This window comes from Sciurus vulgaris, assembly GCF_902686455.1.
Source record: "Sciurus vulgaris genome assembly, chromosome: 10".
NCBI classification, from domain to species: domain Eukaryota; kingdom Metazoa; phylum Chordata; class Mammalia; order Rodentia; family Sciuridae; genus Sciurus; species Sciurus vulgaris.
Window position 1 is genome coordinate 48,009,272 of NC_136470.1, and position 14,091 is coordinate 48,023,362.

The 14,091-nt window shown below is 34.1% G+C and overlaps 1 protein-coding gene across 3 annotated transcripts in view; it reads right to left on the reverse strand.

Moving 5' to 3' along the window:
- Nucleotides 1–14,091, reverse strand: part of DCBLD2 (discoidin, CUB and LCCL domain containing 2) — a 91,561-nt gene that overhangs the window by 3,936 nt on the left and 73,534 nt on the right. For 2 of the 3 annotated variants that reach the window (XM_079100541.1, XM_079100539.1), the window contains 7 exons: nt 12,914–13,038; nt 8,330–8,480; nt 7,309–7,395; nt 7,044–7,169; nt 3,925–4,018; nt 1,188–1,237; nt 253–390 (listed from right to left, as the gene is read on the reverse strand). In XM_079100541.1, coding sequence (XP_078956667.1) covers nt 253–390; nt 1,188–1,237; nt 3,925–4,018; nt 7,044–7,169; nt 7,309–7,395; nt 8,330–8,480; nt 12,914–13,038 — 771 coding nt within the window. The remainder of the gene's footprint in view (nt 1–252; nt 391–1,187; nt 1,238–3,924; nt 4,019–7,043; nt 7,170–7,308; nt 7,396–8,329; nt 8,481–12,913; nt 13,039–14,091) is intronic. The other variant, XM_079100540.1, reaches the window with a different exon arrangement.

Genomic DNA, 14,091 nt, shown 5'->3' on the forward strand with positions numbered 1-14,091 from the left:
AAACAACACCAAAACCCAGGTTAAGAAACAAAATGCCCAGTCTTTAGAAATGAATGTTCCAATTTTATGAACAGAACTTAAAGATACAGAAATAACTATGTCAAGGTCATCTTTTTTAAAAGTCTACCTTCAGAATATAGCTCATCTTTAACATATAAAAAAGATATAAGATCCATAAATCCCAAAGCACTTTACAGAAAACTTAAGTCATTTCTTCCTCTACCAGGTATCCAACAGCTGCCATATAGTTACCTGCAGAGTCAGTTTGCAGCATTGTAGTGACTTCTCTTGGACTCAAATGATTCACCTCACTACTGCTATAGCGCACAGGAGTCTCCTCATGTTCCACTGATTTGGCAGGGAGAAACTGCTTCATTCCTTTCCACCAACCTTCATTGTGATAGTAAACCAAAGGGACCATTTATTTGTGTAATAAATATCAATGTAAACTAGCCTTTATAGTCAAGCTAATTTTCTGCTTTGATAGAAGATTATCCAGTGCAAAGCAGAACATGGTAGAAACCTATTGAATGCATATGTAGAAGAAATGACTGTTATCATATGCAGTCAGATAGAACAATCTATTATAGGGGTGGTTTTTAATAAGTTCTTCTCAAAAAAATAATTTGCAGCTGGGGGTGCTGGCAGCACTGTAATCTGTCCCACTATTGCTCCTTTTCTACTCTAGTCCCAGCAGTGAACTGTCTTCTTCTAGTAGTGAGGAGGACCAGCAGGGGGCCTCTGTGTCACTAGTAGCAATTCACAAGATGTAACTCATCACCATGGAGATGACTGACCTCATGAACTCCTACACTGTTGGACTTCACTTGGCAGAGTGACATGCACATACTATTAAAGGGACCATGGTCCTTTGTTTCTTACTCAAGCTTACATAGGCCACACAGAATGCTGGTCTCCTCAAGAGAAACTGGGGACATAGGACAAAGCAGACAAGTGCTTCAGAAGAAAAAGAACAGTGCAAGTGTTATGAGAAATTTGCACTTTAATTTCATTATTTACTAACTAGAAGAGACTTTGCAGAAGAATAAAAACCAGCGAAAAGAGGAATGCCACTTTTCTAACAGTGATGGGGGGTGGTTATGTGGGCCAGAGAACCATGCTTTCTCACTACTGCCACCTGCAGAGAAGGGATCTCCCTTTGACAGAAGAGAGATGCAAGGAGTTACCTGCCCGGTCCCAATAAGGCAAGTCATAGGTGCCTTCAGTTTTTTTCTTTCTGGAAAAATACAGGGGGAAAAGAAAAATAAAAAAGGTAAAGAGAATTAATTCTCTGGAAAGTAATATCTGAAACTACAGCATAATCTCTAGAATGAATAATTAGTCAAGAGTTCACATTTCTACTTGTTCTGAGAAGGTCCTCTGTTTCATTTGACTTTCAAAATTTCCAGAGTTGTGGATTACAAATTCTGGACTCTTTAAATAAATTAAAGTTATATTGTTACCCACATATTATCCACTTGAAAGTGATAAAGGAAATAAAAATATTAAAAAACTCAGACTCAGCCCTGATGGATAGGCTATTATTAGTAAGTTGCTTTAGGTCTGTTTTGGTTTCAAATATAAATTTCATCAATGAAATTTTGATCAATGAAGCCACAAAATTCACAGAACTAGAAAACCATTTTCTGGTTTTCAATTTTGCATGTTTTTCCTACTTCCTACTTTTCTTCCACTGCCCTTCACCCCAGAGAAGTTTAAAGTATACTATACCCTTAATTGAACAGATTTCATCCCCCCGCCCCATTCCAGCATAAATTGATGCTAATGCTAATAGTGACAAGTGGCAGAGGGAGGGGAGGCACTGTAGAGTCCCTGGGAAGGTGAAAGTCCCAGGCACAACTAACAAGATGCTTCCCAGTCTTCTGGACAGGATTCTGATTTGTTCTCCCTAAAAGAAATCTGTTAATTATATTTAGAAAGAGCCTTTTTACAAAGAAAAGGACAACAAATGAAAGGATATTTTCTGATTCAAGTATGTAACTCTAATTTAATTAAACTAGCTTGCTCTGCAGGATAAGGAGAGCAAAAATTAGTCTACAAATGAGCGTAAGGTAGCTATTTGATTTTCTCAGTATCACAAAAGTGGCTTTTTTTAAAGAACTCAAGTCATTTGCTTTTCCTACTAGGAAATACCTGGTATAACACTAGGTTTTTATTGTTAATATTAAATGCTTTCTCGTTTTAAAGACTGGTTATATTTATATTTCAGTAATTCAAAATAAAGCACAATGTAAATTTGTGTAAGAGAAATTTATGTGTTGAAATTGTTAATCAAAACTTGAATGGAAAATAAGTAATAAGATTGTCTATTAAACCAATTTCTCCCTGAAAATCCTCTATTGTAAAATTTTTTTAAAATATCAATAATCTTTTCTAAATGAAGTTAAAACATCTTAAATGGTTAGGACAAAAATTAATGGTATGAGTATTACCAAGGGTGTACTACAAAGGATTCTACATACCAAATTTCAAGTGGCAAAGTTTCAAGTTATTTATTCATTTCATAAAAGTGCTTAGAACAGTGGTTGGCATGGGTTAATGATTAAATAAATTAAAGTTGTTTTATTTTTATTCACTCTTTCCTATTTTCCACAGTTCCTTAATGGCATCTGCTCTCCTTTACTCTGTCATGAAGCTAATCGCTGCAATTTCAACTACATTCTTAGTAATAATTCCAATTCTCCAGTTCAACCCCTTTGTCCTATACTCCAGGCATGTGTTCCAACTCCTCTGGGGAGTCTAAATATCCAAGGGTCCTTTAGACACCAGTCTAAACTGATCTCAGGACCTGACCCTGACTCTCAACAATTCTGCTCCCCCATCCTCACCTTCAGGCCCTGTGCTTCCATCGGTGGATTATTCTTTATTCATTTGGTATACCTTTGTTGGCAGCAGTGGATAAAAACTCACGATCCTATGCCTGCTCCAATACCCACCCCACTTTTCCAGTACTAGCCAGTGACCTTGGGCAAATTATTTATGCTGCTGTTATCATTATTATTACTTTTGTTCAGTTTACTGAATTCATCATCATTCTCCTCTCTGTATTTTGCCAAAACCCTCTCCCCTTCTTCCTTTCCCTACCACCCTCACACTGGGCTCTGTTCTGCCTTCCCAACACTATGCATCCTGGATCTACATGCTTCTCCAGCTTCCTCCTATGGCATGGATTCTCTGGTAGGCCGTGGCTGACAGTTTTCAGTACTGTAATTAATGTCTTCTGGTCCGTAAGCTTTGGGATTCATCATTGGACTCCCCAGCTCTTGACTCAATACTTGGCACACAGTAACACTAAAATCTGGAAATGTTTGTTAAATAGCTAAACAAGTGAAGTCATCCTTTTTTTCCACCAAACTTGTCCCTTCTGTTATCTCTACTCATGTCATTACTACTAGTATAACTGAAAAAAGTCAGAAACCTCAGATTTCCTAAATCCTTCCTTTCTTTCTTAGTAGATATCCAGTCATTTATCCTTTCAATTCTACTGTGAAACATCTCTCCTTTTATGTCTTCCCATTCCCTAGAAACAGTGTTTCTGTCTGGCTTAATACATCCTGCTGTCTCTTCCCATCTTTCTTAGTAACTACAGAATTAAACTTACTTACTCTTTTTTTTTTTTTTTTTTTTTTTTTTTTTGCGGTGCTGGGGATCAAACCCAGGGCCCTGTACTTGTAAATCAAGCACTTTACCAACTGAGCTATCTCCCCAGCCCGCAACTTACTAGTTTTTAATGGGAATAAAGGAGAAACATGTAATTTTTATTCTTAATGACTACCCTAACTCTCACTCTCAAATAGGTGAATTGCACTCTATGTGGTTTATCTTCTTAAAAGTTTCTATTTCATTTTGGAATGTCCGCCCCCCGACCTCCAGAACAGTCAGCTGAATTAGCTCTGTACTAACCTGTTTCTCCAATGCCAAGCACACACTAATATGAGGATAAGTGTAGTGAGGACCATGACTAGCACAGGGACAAGAACTGCAGCCAATGCTACATCTGAAATTATAAAAACAAAAACAAAAAAAACCCACTATAGCACTAAAGGCAGAAATCACAAGAGAAAAGACTGAAAGGTTTAAACAATACAACATTCAATACTTTCCTATCTTAAAAAGTACCTCACACATCACTATGGAAACAAGACTGGGAAGAGCTGACAATTGCAGAAGCTGTCACAGATCCGTGGGCATTCTCTACACTATTCATTCCATGTTTGTATGTTTTTCATAAGTTTTCATAATTTTCATAAGTTTTAAATCACCAATAAAAATTGAAAGACAAATGATGAACTGGGCAAATATATTTTCTGCATATGTTAAAGGGTTAAAGAATTAATATATGATAGGACTTTATAAGTCAAAAGCAAACAATAAAAAACAATGAAAATCAATTAACAGCACATTAAAAAATACAAATAAGCATTAAACATTAGCCTCACTTGTAATCAAAGAAACATAAGTTAAAACACAAGATACTATTTTTGCTTACCAAATTGGCAAATAGTTAAAAAAACTGTTGCATATGCCAGAAAATAGGTACATTTTTCAATTTTTAAATGTGAATGTAAACTGATACTATCTGATTGATATTTTAGGGCAATATGTATAAAAACCTATTATAGTTAGCAATTCCTCATCTAGAATTTACTCTTGGGAAGAAATTAAGAAGACATTAAAAGCTATATCTTTAAAGATGTTCATTCCTACTTCTGTATAAGAGTGATAAACTGGTAAGAATTTGAATATTCAATGATGAGAGGGAATAAGTGAATCATGGTATCTTCTTTACAGTAGTAACATAATCTAGCAATTGAAAATGATGTCATAATGGCAGAATGTGTCACCAAAGGTCAGAAATGGACATAATGCTAGCAGGGACTTAAGAGGTCATTAATGCCTTTATCTCACCCAACATGAGGAATTGTGTGCATAGATACAGAAAGAGGTCTGTCCAAGGTCATATGGAATATTAGTTTCTTCGACCTACAATCCCCTCCTAACCATGAGGATGACACTAGCAGCAAGTGCTGATATTCACTAGGGACTAAGAGCCAGACACTGATGAGTCTAACTTGTAACATCATCTTTACTGCTTAAAATTGTATTCAAAAGGGAGGCAAGAGTATTACAACAGAAGACAAGTAAAAGATATTCAATATCAGCGCTCTCATAAGTCAGTGGATGGGCAGGCATCAAGGCAGAGGTGATGTGATCAGCCTTGGGCAGCATAAGGAAACCCCCCCTTTATCAATGCAGTGAACAGAGAACACAAATAAGTCTGTAGACTCCTCAGGAAGGGAGTTTCCTTCTAATGGGCTTCTACTTTCCATGTAAAGCTGGAGAGGTAACTGTGACTATGTGAAGATCTCTCGGTCAAGTGTTTGAAAAATATGGAGAGGGTTTAAAATAGCTCCAGTTGAGAATACAATGAAAGGCTCACTAGGGAAATCTGATAGACTGACAGCACGCATCTGATCCTGACATGCTTTCCTCCAATCACTCTCCGTCTAGTTGTAAACATGGAGGATGAGAGGTGCATTTAAAAAAAACAAAATCTTGAGTCAGGCTAGGAAGCACTCAATTCAGAAAAGCAAATGTATTTTTACCCTAAAAAGTTTGTGAAACTGGAGAAAACAATTAGGTTTACATGGATGCAGTGTAAATGAATCAGAGGCCTTACAACATCAGCTTGGGTTAAAAAAAAAAAAAAAAAAAAATTCACAGACCACCATCCCGAAGAAAAGAAGACAAAAGTCTTGAATTAAGAAGTCCAACCCATTCTTTGTTATTCTTTTTAAGCTTACACAGATCCTACTTTAGAATAAAAGACTTTAAGTATATACATTTAGGCTTGAGATTTTGAGATTCTATAAACAGACTTTAAGATGATTAACACTTTTAAATGAATGTTCTTCCATCTTGGCAGATGTACATGCCTTCTACAAAATGGTAGAAGCTCTGATTTCTTGCTTCTGAAAACTCTTGCTTCTCTAGCTTTTCCTGTAGCATAAGAATAAAATTGTGAAAATGGTTCAGAAGACAAGAAAAAAACTGTTATATGGACAGAGGGAGAAATTCATCTTGAGTCCAGGAAAATTTTTAGAAAATCAGACAGAATGACTAACGTTCTCCATTGCACAAGTTACTCTGCGTGAACTGATTGCTCTGCTCTGCACTTTCCTAAAAATGAGTACGCTTTCCATCTGTCAGCACTGATATTAATTCCATAATCATATTGACATTTCCTTCCTGAATGCAACTGAAATTTTGTTTTTCAAAAATTAGTAAGAACTACTATTTTGTACATTTTAAATGTTTTGTATATTTGAATGTAAAATTACATCATGTTAATATTTTAATGTAAGATTTAATTTTACTTATCATTGGTAACACTATTTGAAAGTAAATTCTAATACATTTGTACATGCAATTTGAAAAACAATGTAATTGGAAATAAACATTTAAAATACAAAAGACTAAAGTTTTTTTTTTAAATGATTGTGTTAACTGAGTATTTTTAAAAAGCACGATTTTACTACCCCCAAATTTTGTTTTTGTTTTCCCTTCTACCAACAAGTTCCCTATCCAGCAAATGAATGCATAATGAGGGGCAAAAAAACCTGATTTCCTATTTACAAAGGCCTGGTTATTTGGGGGGATACAAAAATTAACATAATACACTAATAAGTTATCCTCATTTTTAATTAATTCAAAGTGAGTGGTATTTGGCTATGGTTTTAGTACTTTCTAGAAGTACTATATGTCTAAGCCTGAGACCAATGTGTAGCTGAAAGGAGGAAATATCATAAAGGAGGCCTACAAAACAGTACCCAGCTCTAAATACATGAATAACAATTTTACATGGTGCCAAAGGGTTAGATGAGTACTGTCTGTCTTTCCTTTAAGGAGGGAAATTAACTCTTTTGTTGGAGAGGAAGAAACCAAAGGCTTAAAAGCTGGAAAGTCTGCTGAACAAACAAAACACTCCTAAGCAGTAGGTATCTGTTTTTGCATTTGCATACCTTTGGTTACATGTGGAGTTACAGTAGTATTTTTGATATCAGGAGTGGTGGTTGTTTGTTCTGTCTGTGCAGGAAATTCATTGCTACTTCGAGGCTGTAGTGGTTGAATAAATTTGGGGGCACGACCTGAAAAAAGTTTTGAAATTTATTTTTTTAATCTATACCAACATGATTTAAGATAAATTTATAATGTTTCAAATTTATTTATGAAAAATTACAGCACAAATCCAGGAAATATCACATTCTCACATTAAAGTAGGCATACCTTTGGCTATTCTGGGAGGGGCTGTAGTATTTTTAAGGTCATTGCTGTTCCGAGGAGGTGGAGGCTGAGTAAGTTTTGGAGGACGACCTTGAAAAGAGGTTTGGAAAAGTTTGTACATTGTGCTTTTAAAGAGCATAGTTAAAAAGAGTAATGTTAAATGTCTTTGACATTTCCTGAAGTACTTAATTTTACAGAGATTTTAAATCTCAGAGAGAATATATCAAAAGTTTAAATACTGTACTCTGCATAAAATGCACACATGGACTAGAGCTTTTCAGATTAAAATAATCAAATCATCTAAAAACAATCTTAGGAAGGAGAATGTTGGGGAGCAGAATGATGTTGAACTTCAAAACTATATAGGTGTCACCACAATTTGACATACTTATTTGATTAATATTCATGGAGAGCCAATTATATGTCAAGTACTGTTCTAGCTGTGGGGGATATGAGAGTAAACATTAAAATATTAAGAGAGGTCATTCCCATTTTTAAATAATTCAAACAAAGAGGTACTTATGCTAAGGTTACTTTTAATACTTATGGTATATTATAGTACATGAGACCTGATAAAAAATTATTGAGACTAGCTTTGGCAAGCAATCTCAATATATTATATGCCATGAGAGTGATGTTACTTCCTCTTTCATTGTAATTTTGGAAAACATTCTCATATGTAACTTTCTAATAGAAAAACTATTTACCTTTAAAAATCCAGTTAACAAGGTATTATAATTAAGTTTTTAAAAACATGATTATTAATTACTTTCTTTAAGAGTAACATAACTCCTTTAAATTAACAATTCCTAGTAGAGAGGTCAGTGAATGATCCCAACACAAAGAACCATGTCTGAGGTAACAGATGTCCATTATCCTCATCTGATCATTTCCCATTACATACGTGTATTGAAATGTATGGGGTACATGTACTTTACAAATATGTATAATTATTATGTGTAAGTTAAAAATATTTTTAAAAAACTAGCAAAAATAACATTTTTGAAACACACTGTCTCTTTACCTTTAGGAATAAACTGACATCCAAGAAGTTCCATTTTCATGGCAATTTTCTGCTGCCATTGAGTAGGGTTCACTCTAATAAAACGTGCAATAATTGGTGGCAAAAAGTTATTACGCACGTCCTGGTGATAATCTTTGTTTCCTTGAAATATCTTTAAAAAAAGAGAAAAGTTGGTACTTAACTCAACAGAGGTCAAACCTAAATCACTTCACCTACACTTGCTTTCTGCTATGGACCTTAAACAATATCCTCAAAATGTAACAATAAGAGCTAATTTCTAAGAAAACAAGTTAATCAATTTGGAAAAAGTTAAGTTATACATTTTTCATTAAATATTTATAAAAGGAGAATACTGCATACAAAATGATTTAATATGGGAAAAGGATTCAGTTGTAGTGAGACTGCTCACTATAATAATTCTGGTTCTACAGAATTACCAGTGACTGAAATGTATTGATTTTATTTTTAAAGTAAAAAATAATAGATGATACAAAGTCACAGAGGGAATGCTTTGCTTATATACTTTTTATAACTGTATTTTCAACAAACAGGCTAAAATGAACATATGCAAGCAAGCACATAACAGATATACACCTCCACCTACTGGATAAACTCCACCAATGCAGTTCCCATATCGTAATCCCAGTGTTCAGTACTGGTTTTTATGTGAGCCAGAAAAGTAACTTTGAAACACTGCTTCATGCCTAATTTAATGGTCACAACTAAACCACATTATATAAATAATCCTTAGGTAAAAGTATGATTTTAGGTGACAATCTCATTCCCTCAACTATGTCAAGCAAATAATGATAGTATCTTTACACTAGAAGAGCCCTTAATTATTTAAAAAGCATTTTCATGTACTTAACACTCAGATGCTTTCATGACAAAATAGGCAGGACACAGGAAACTGTGACTCAAAATGTAAACAGACTGCATTAGCTACTCAATGACAAGGCTGTGACTTGAATTTGGATCTTCTGATTTAAGTAGAGAGCTCCAAAACCCTAAAAAGTTCCCTCAGGTCATATCAATTAGCAGTTGCTAAAGACCATTAATAAGTAGACAATAGTAGCTAAGGTGAGAACAAGTAAATGTTTAATTTCTTAAGTTATTTCCAAGTATCATAGCTATTTCTTCTTGGTTGATTATCAAAGAATTAGATTATAAACCTCTAAGATATGTCAATAACCTTCATTTTTTAAAATATGTACTTTGAAGTTATAAAAATCTCCACACTTGTAAACTTCCATGATTTTCTTAGATATTAAGTAATATATAAAGCAATTATTTGCAGTCTTATTTTATTAATGGAACAGGAACCATATATAGCAGAACACCATTTTAGAATATAAAAACTATTACTAAGATCTTACTATACACTGTCATCTCAAAATAATTCCATAAACAATGAGTAAGTTTTTTTTTATGTTTAAACTATGATCATTTACTGAGAATCCCTGTGTATATAGGGAGCTTTGTAAGATGTGACTAATATAAAATAGAAAGGAAAGTCAAAGTCCCTACTCCCCAAGGAACTTAAATTTTCTTGGATATTACCAGATATAAATATGGCAAAATATTAGACAATAACATGATAGCAAATTTGTAGATATATAAATTCCATTTTTTGAAAATAAAACCAAATTTTCTCTCCACCTATATGCAAGTGCTCATGCACATATGCAAACTTAGAAGAGGTGTGAAAATGAAAACACCAATTCCTCGGGGAGAAGGTGAGAGAGCAGATGGGAAAATGTGAGATAAAGGACTAGTGTTTTATATAATTCAGTGTGAGATTCTTTACTTCTGTTTATGATAGAGTAATAGGGATTAGACTCATCCTTGAGTTTTAAATGTGAAAATCTGGATAAAACACAGAAGGAGTGGTTCTCAGTCACTGGTTGATAGGTGGCATAGGTGAATAATCACTGGGAGAACAGAAACAAACAAGGAAGTCCTGCTATCGCACCAGTTCTGTCTGGAGAGCGTTTCCAGACGTGGAAGGGAGAAAGATCCCACACAAAGTGTGATGGTTACTGAACTGAGGAGACAGAGCTCAATCCAACATGCAGTTGGAATCTGTAGGGCACAGTTAAGGAAAGAAGGAATATGGTAAGAGTAAGACAGATTGACTTCTAGGATCTATAAGGGGTTTTCATTTAAATCTTTAACTGCATGTAAAAAACAACTGTGGCCAGGAAATGAACTAGGAGCCAGCAGAATGCTTATGGATACACAGGTATGAGAACACCTCACGTTGTCAATATGTAGACTGGAGAAACTTGACAATACATGGGGACATTGGGTTGAGGAATTAGAACAGTATCGTCTCAATAGTGAGGGAAAAATTAGAACTAAAGCCTGCTCAGGCCTTAACAAAGCTTAAAAGCAAGCCTTGAAGAGAATAAATTGTTTTCTAATAGTTTAACTACATTACAGAATAAAGCTCAAAAATACATAAGGGAGTAATAAGAAAAATCCAGTACAAAACAATGGCATAATGGTGGCACATCTGATCAAAAATTATCAGGCATGTAAAATATGAGCCTTAATATCAATAAATATCAAAAGATCTAGATATGACACATGATAAAGTCAATAAAGATATAAAAAGTTATATGTTTCATATGTTTCTAAGACAGAGAAGAAACATGAAAAAACTTCTAAAAACCTCAAACAAAATAAGAAGTGAGAAATACAATATTAGAGATAAAATACATTGGATAAAATCAATAGCAGTTAGACACTACAAGTAGAATTAATAAACTTGAAGACAACAGAAATTTTCCAAACTAAAACATTCAGAGAAAAAATTAAAAAGTAAAACAAAACAAAAAACCAGTACACCAATGAACTGTGAAATATCTTCACAAAGGTCATAGTATTCATTAAATTAGAAGTGGGGATGGGAACTATTTGATGTAAAAAATGGCATATAATTTTCTGAATTTGATGCAAATCACAGCTTACAAATCCAAGAAACTCAAAGAATCCCAAGCAGAAGAATTGTGAAGAAAATTCTACAAAACCACATCATAATCAAATTGCTTAGAAATCTTAAATTGTAACCACAGGAAAAGACATATTACATATTGAGTAACAAAGATAAGACTAATAGCAGATTTCTCATTAAAAATAACACAAGTTAGGGGCTGGGGTATAGCTCAGTGGTAGAACACTTGGCTAGCATGAGTGAGGCACTGGGTTTGAAGCACCAGGTTCGATCCTCAGCACCACATAAAAATAAACAAATAAAATAAAGATATTGTGTTCATAGACAACTAAAAAAAAATTCTTTTTAAAATAATGCAAGTTAGAAAACAGTGGACCAATGTATTTAAAGTACTGGAAAGGAAAAAGTCAACCTAGAATTCTATAGCTAGTGAAATTTTCAAAAATTAAGGAAAAAAAAAGTTCTTTCAGAAATGTAATTCAGTGCTGTTAGAAGTTTTTATAATATAAGCATGGGCAATTCTTAAATTTAAAAATTCAACTTATTCCAATTAAATATGGATGTGGCTCATGGTGGAATACTCAAATTTGGGGCATGAAGCAGAAGAGACATATGACAATGTTGCTATTTGCCTCAACAGGGAGAGAGCTCACCAAAGAAGTTCACAAGATATCAATAAGAAGAAAGGAGAGAAGGCCTTGACTAGCAGCAGAAGAGTTTGGATCTATGTGAATGTTAACTGGAAGCTCTTGGAGATTTGCAGAGAGAGATGAGAAAAGTAGTACCTGAAGATATCAAGTTATATATATTTAAAAAAATTATATAATTGAAACCAATTATTATTATTGAAACCAATTATATTATTGAAAAAAACAATTCATTGCAATTGTAACTGAAAAAAATGTGCTCATAGTTTCAATTCTAGATGGGAGGCATTTATGTTCCTTGAGGATAGGGACTCCTCCATTTAAAGATTCCTTTCGTAGCCATAGGCAAGAAGCCTGAGTGAAAGGGGTAAACACCCAGTGAGATCCACTTTCGTCTACTCTTCACACCTTAATGTCTCCTTTGGCTCATTCTGGCGTCTTCATAATCTTTTGCTAACTAAAACAAAATTTTTAAAATAATCATTAGATGTTAAAGAAATTCTTGAGGTAGGAAAGAGACAAGTATTCTAAAATAAAAGTTGGTAAGATGATCTTGGAATGACCTTCCAAGTCTTAAATGCACTTTAGTCTTCAATTTTTTTGTTTTCTCCCTCCTGCCTACACAGTAGAAATCTGGGAACAAATTAGTGTCATCTGGAGATTGATAAGAAAAGTGTTATAAAGACAAGAATTTATGACTTACTTTAGAATTTCTCAAGTGGCCAAACAATTCATTTTAAAATGCAGTGACAAAAGTTAGTAAATATTGACTACACTAATCACCGAAAAGAACCTAGAAAAACAGAATAGTCAAAAGGATAAAGTCAATAACTCATACTACCTAAAATAACCAAAAGAGGGCAATGTAAGACAAAATGACATTTAACTTTTACATCTACTGAATACAGGAGAGCTTCTGTGACTCTTGTCAAAGGTTCATTTTTTAAATGTCTTTTAAAAATCCCTTGGTAGTAATTTTACCTTATCCTGTTCCATACCGGGTTCTCTGTACACAGTCCATTTCTGCCCATCATCACTGTACAGAATTCTGTAGGCAGACACATAGTAATTGTGTTCCACCATGGTGGATCCAGTGGTTACAATGCCTGAGGAACAAAGTGCTTCCATTAGTGCAAAGGGCCTGACTCCAAAAGTTTATTCAACATTAAAGCATAAACACCTAAGGTGTGCTGTGCAAACGTTTTTGTCCATGGTTCATTTACATTTCTAAATACAAGTTTTCATCATGGTAGTTACTAACTTCTTGGTTTTGTTCTTTTGAAGAGACAGAATTATGGGTACACGTAAGGAAAAAACTATCTATTCTGGCAGCATATGTTCCTATCATTATAAAAAATATTTCAACTTCTGAGTAAGAATGCCCTCCTGGGAATAAACAAATTAAAGATGATGAATGGTATTACTTTTGATACTAAAGCAAAATAAATCTTTAAACAAAATTACCTAAACCAATTCCAGTTATTCTGATCATTAAATTTATGCTCAGCACATATGAAATATTAGTTATTTATAACACTTAAAATGGATTCTTTTTGAACATAAATTTCTCTTATTGAATGTAAGAGGTGATTATTTAGGTGTCTCATCACTACTGAAGCTCTAAATGATTTTATCATGAAAAAAATCTATTAAGAATTAAATGCTAATTCCTCTCCTTTGGCACCTTTTAAAAAACGCTTCCATTAATACATTATATCTATACTTAATAGTGGGGTTCATTTTGACATAATCATACATGTATGGAATTTTTTTTTTTTTTGGTACTGAGGATTGAACCAAGGGGTACTTAACCACTGCACCACATCCCCAGCCCTTTTTAATTTTATTTAGAGACAGGGTCTCACTGAGTTGATAAGTGCCTCACTAAATGGCCAAGGCTGGCTTTGAACTCATGATCCTCTTGCCTCAGCCTCCTGAGCCACTGGGATTACAGGTGTGCACCACCAAACCTGGCTCATGAGTGGAATTTAATTTGCTCCATTTCAGTCCCCAGTGCTTCCTCTTTCCCTCCTTCCTCTACTCTACTGATCTTCCTTCTATTTATTGGATTTCTGTTTGTTTGTTTTGAAATTGGTGCTTTATAGATAAACATAAAGGTGAAATTCATTGTGGTATATTTATATATGTACACACAATAA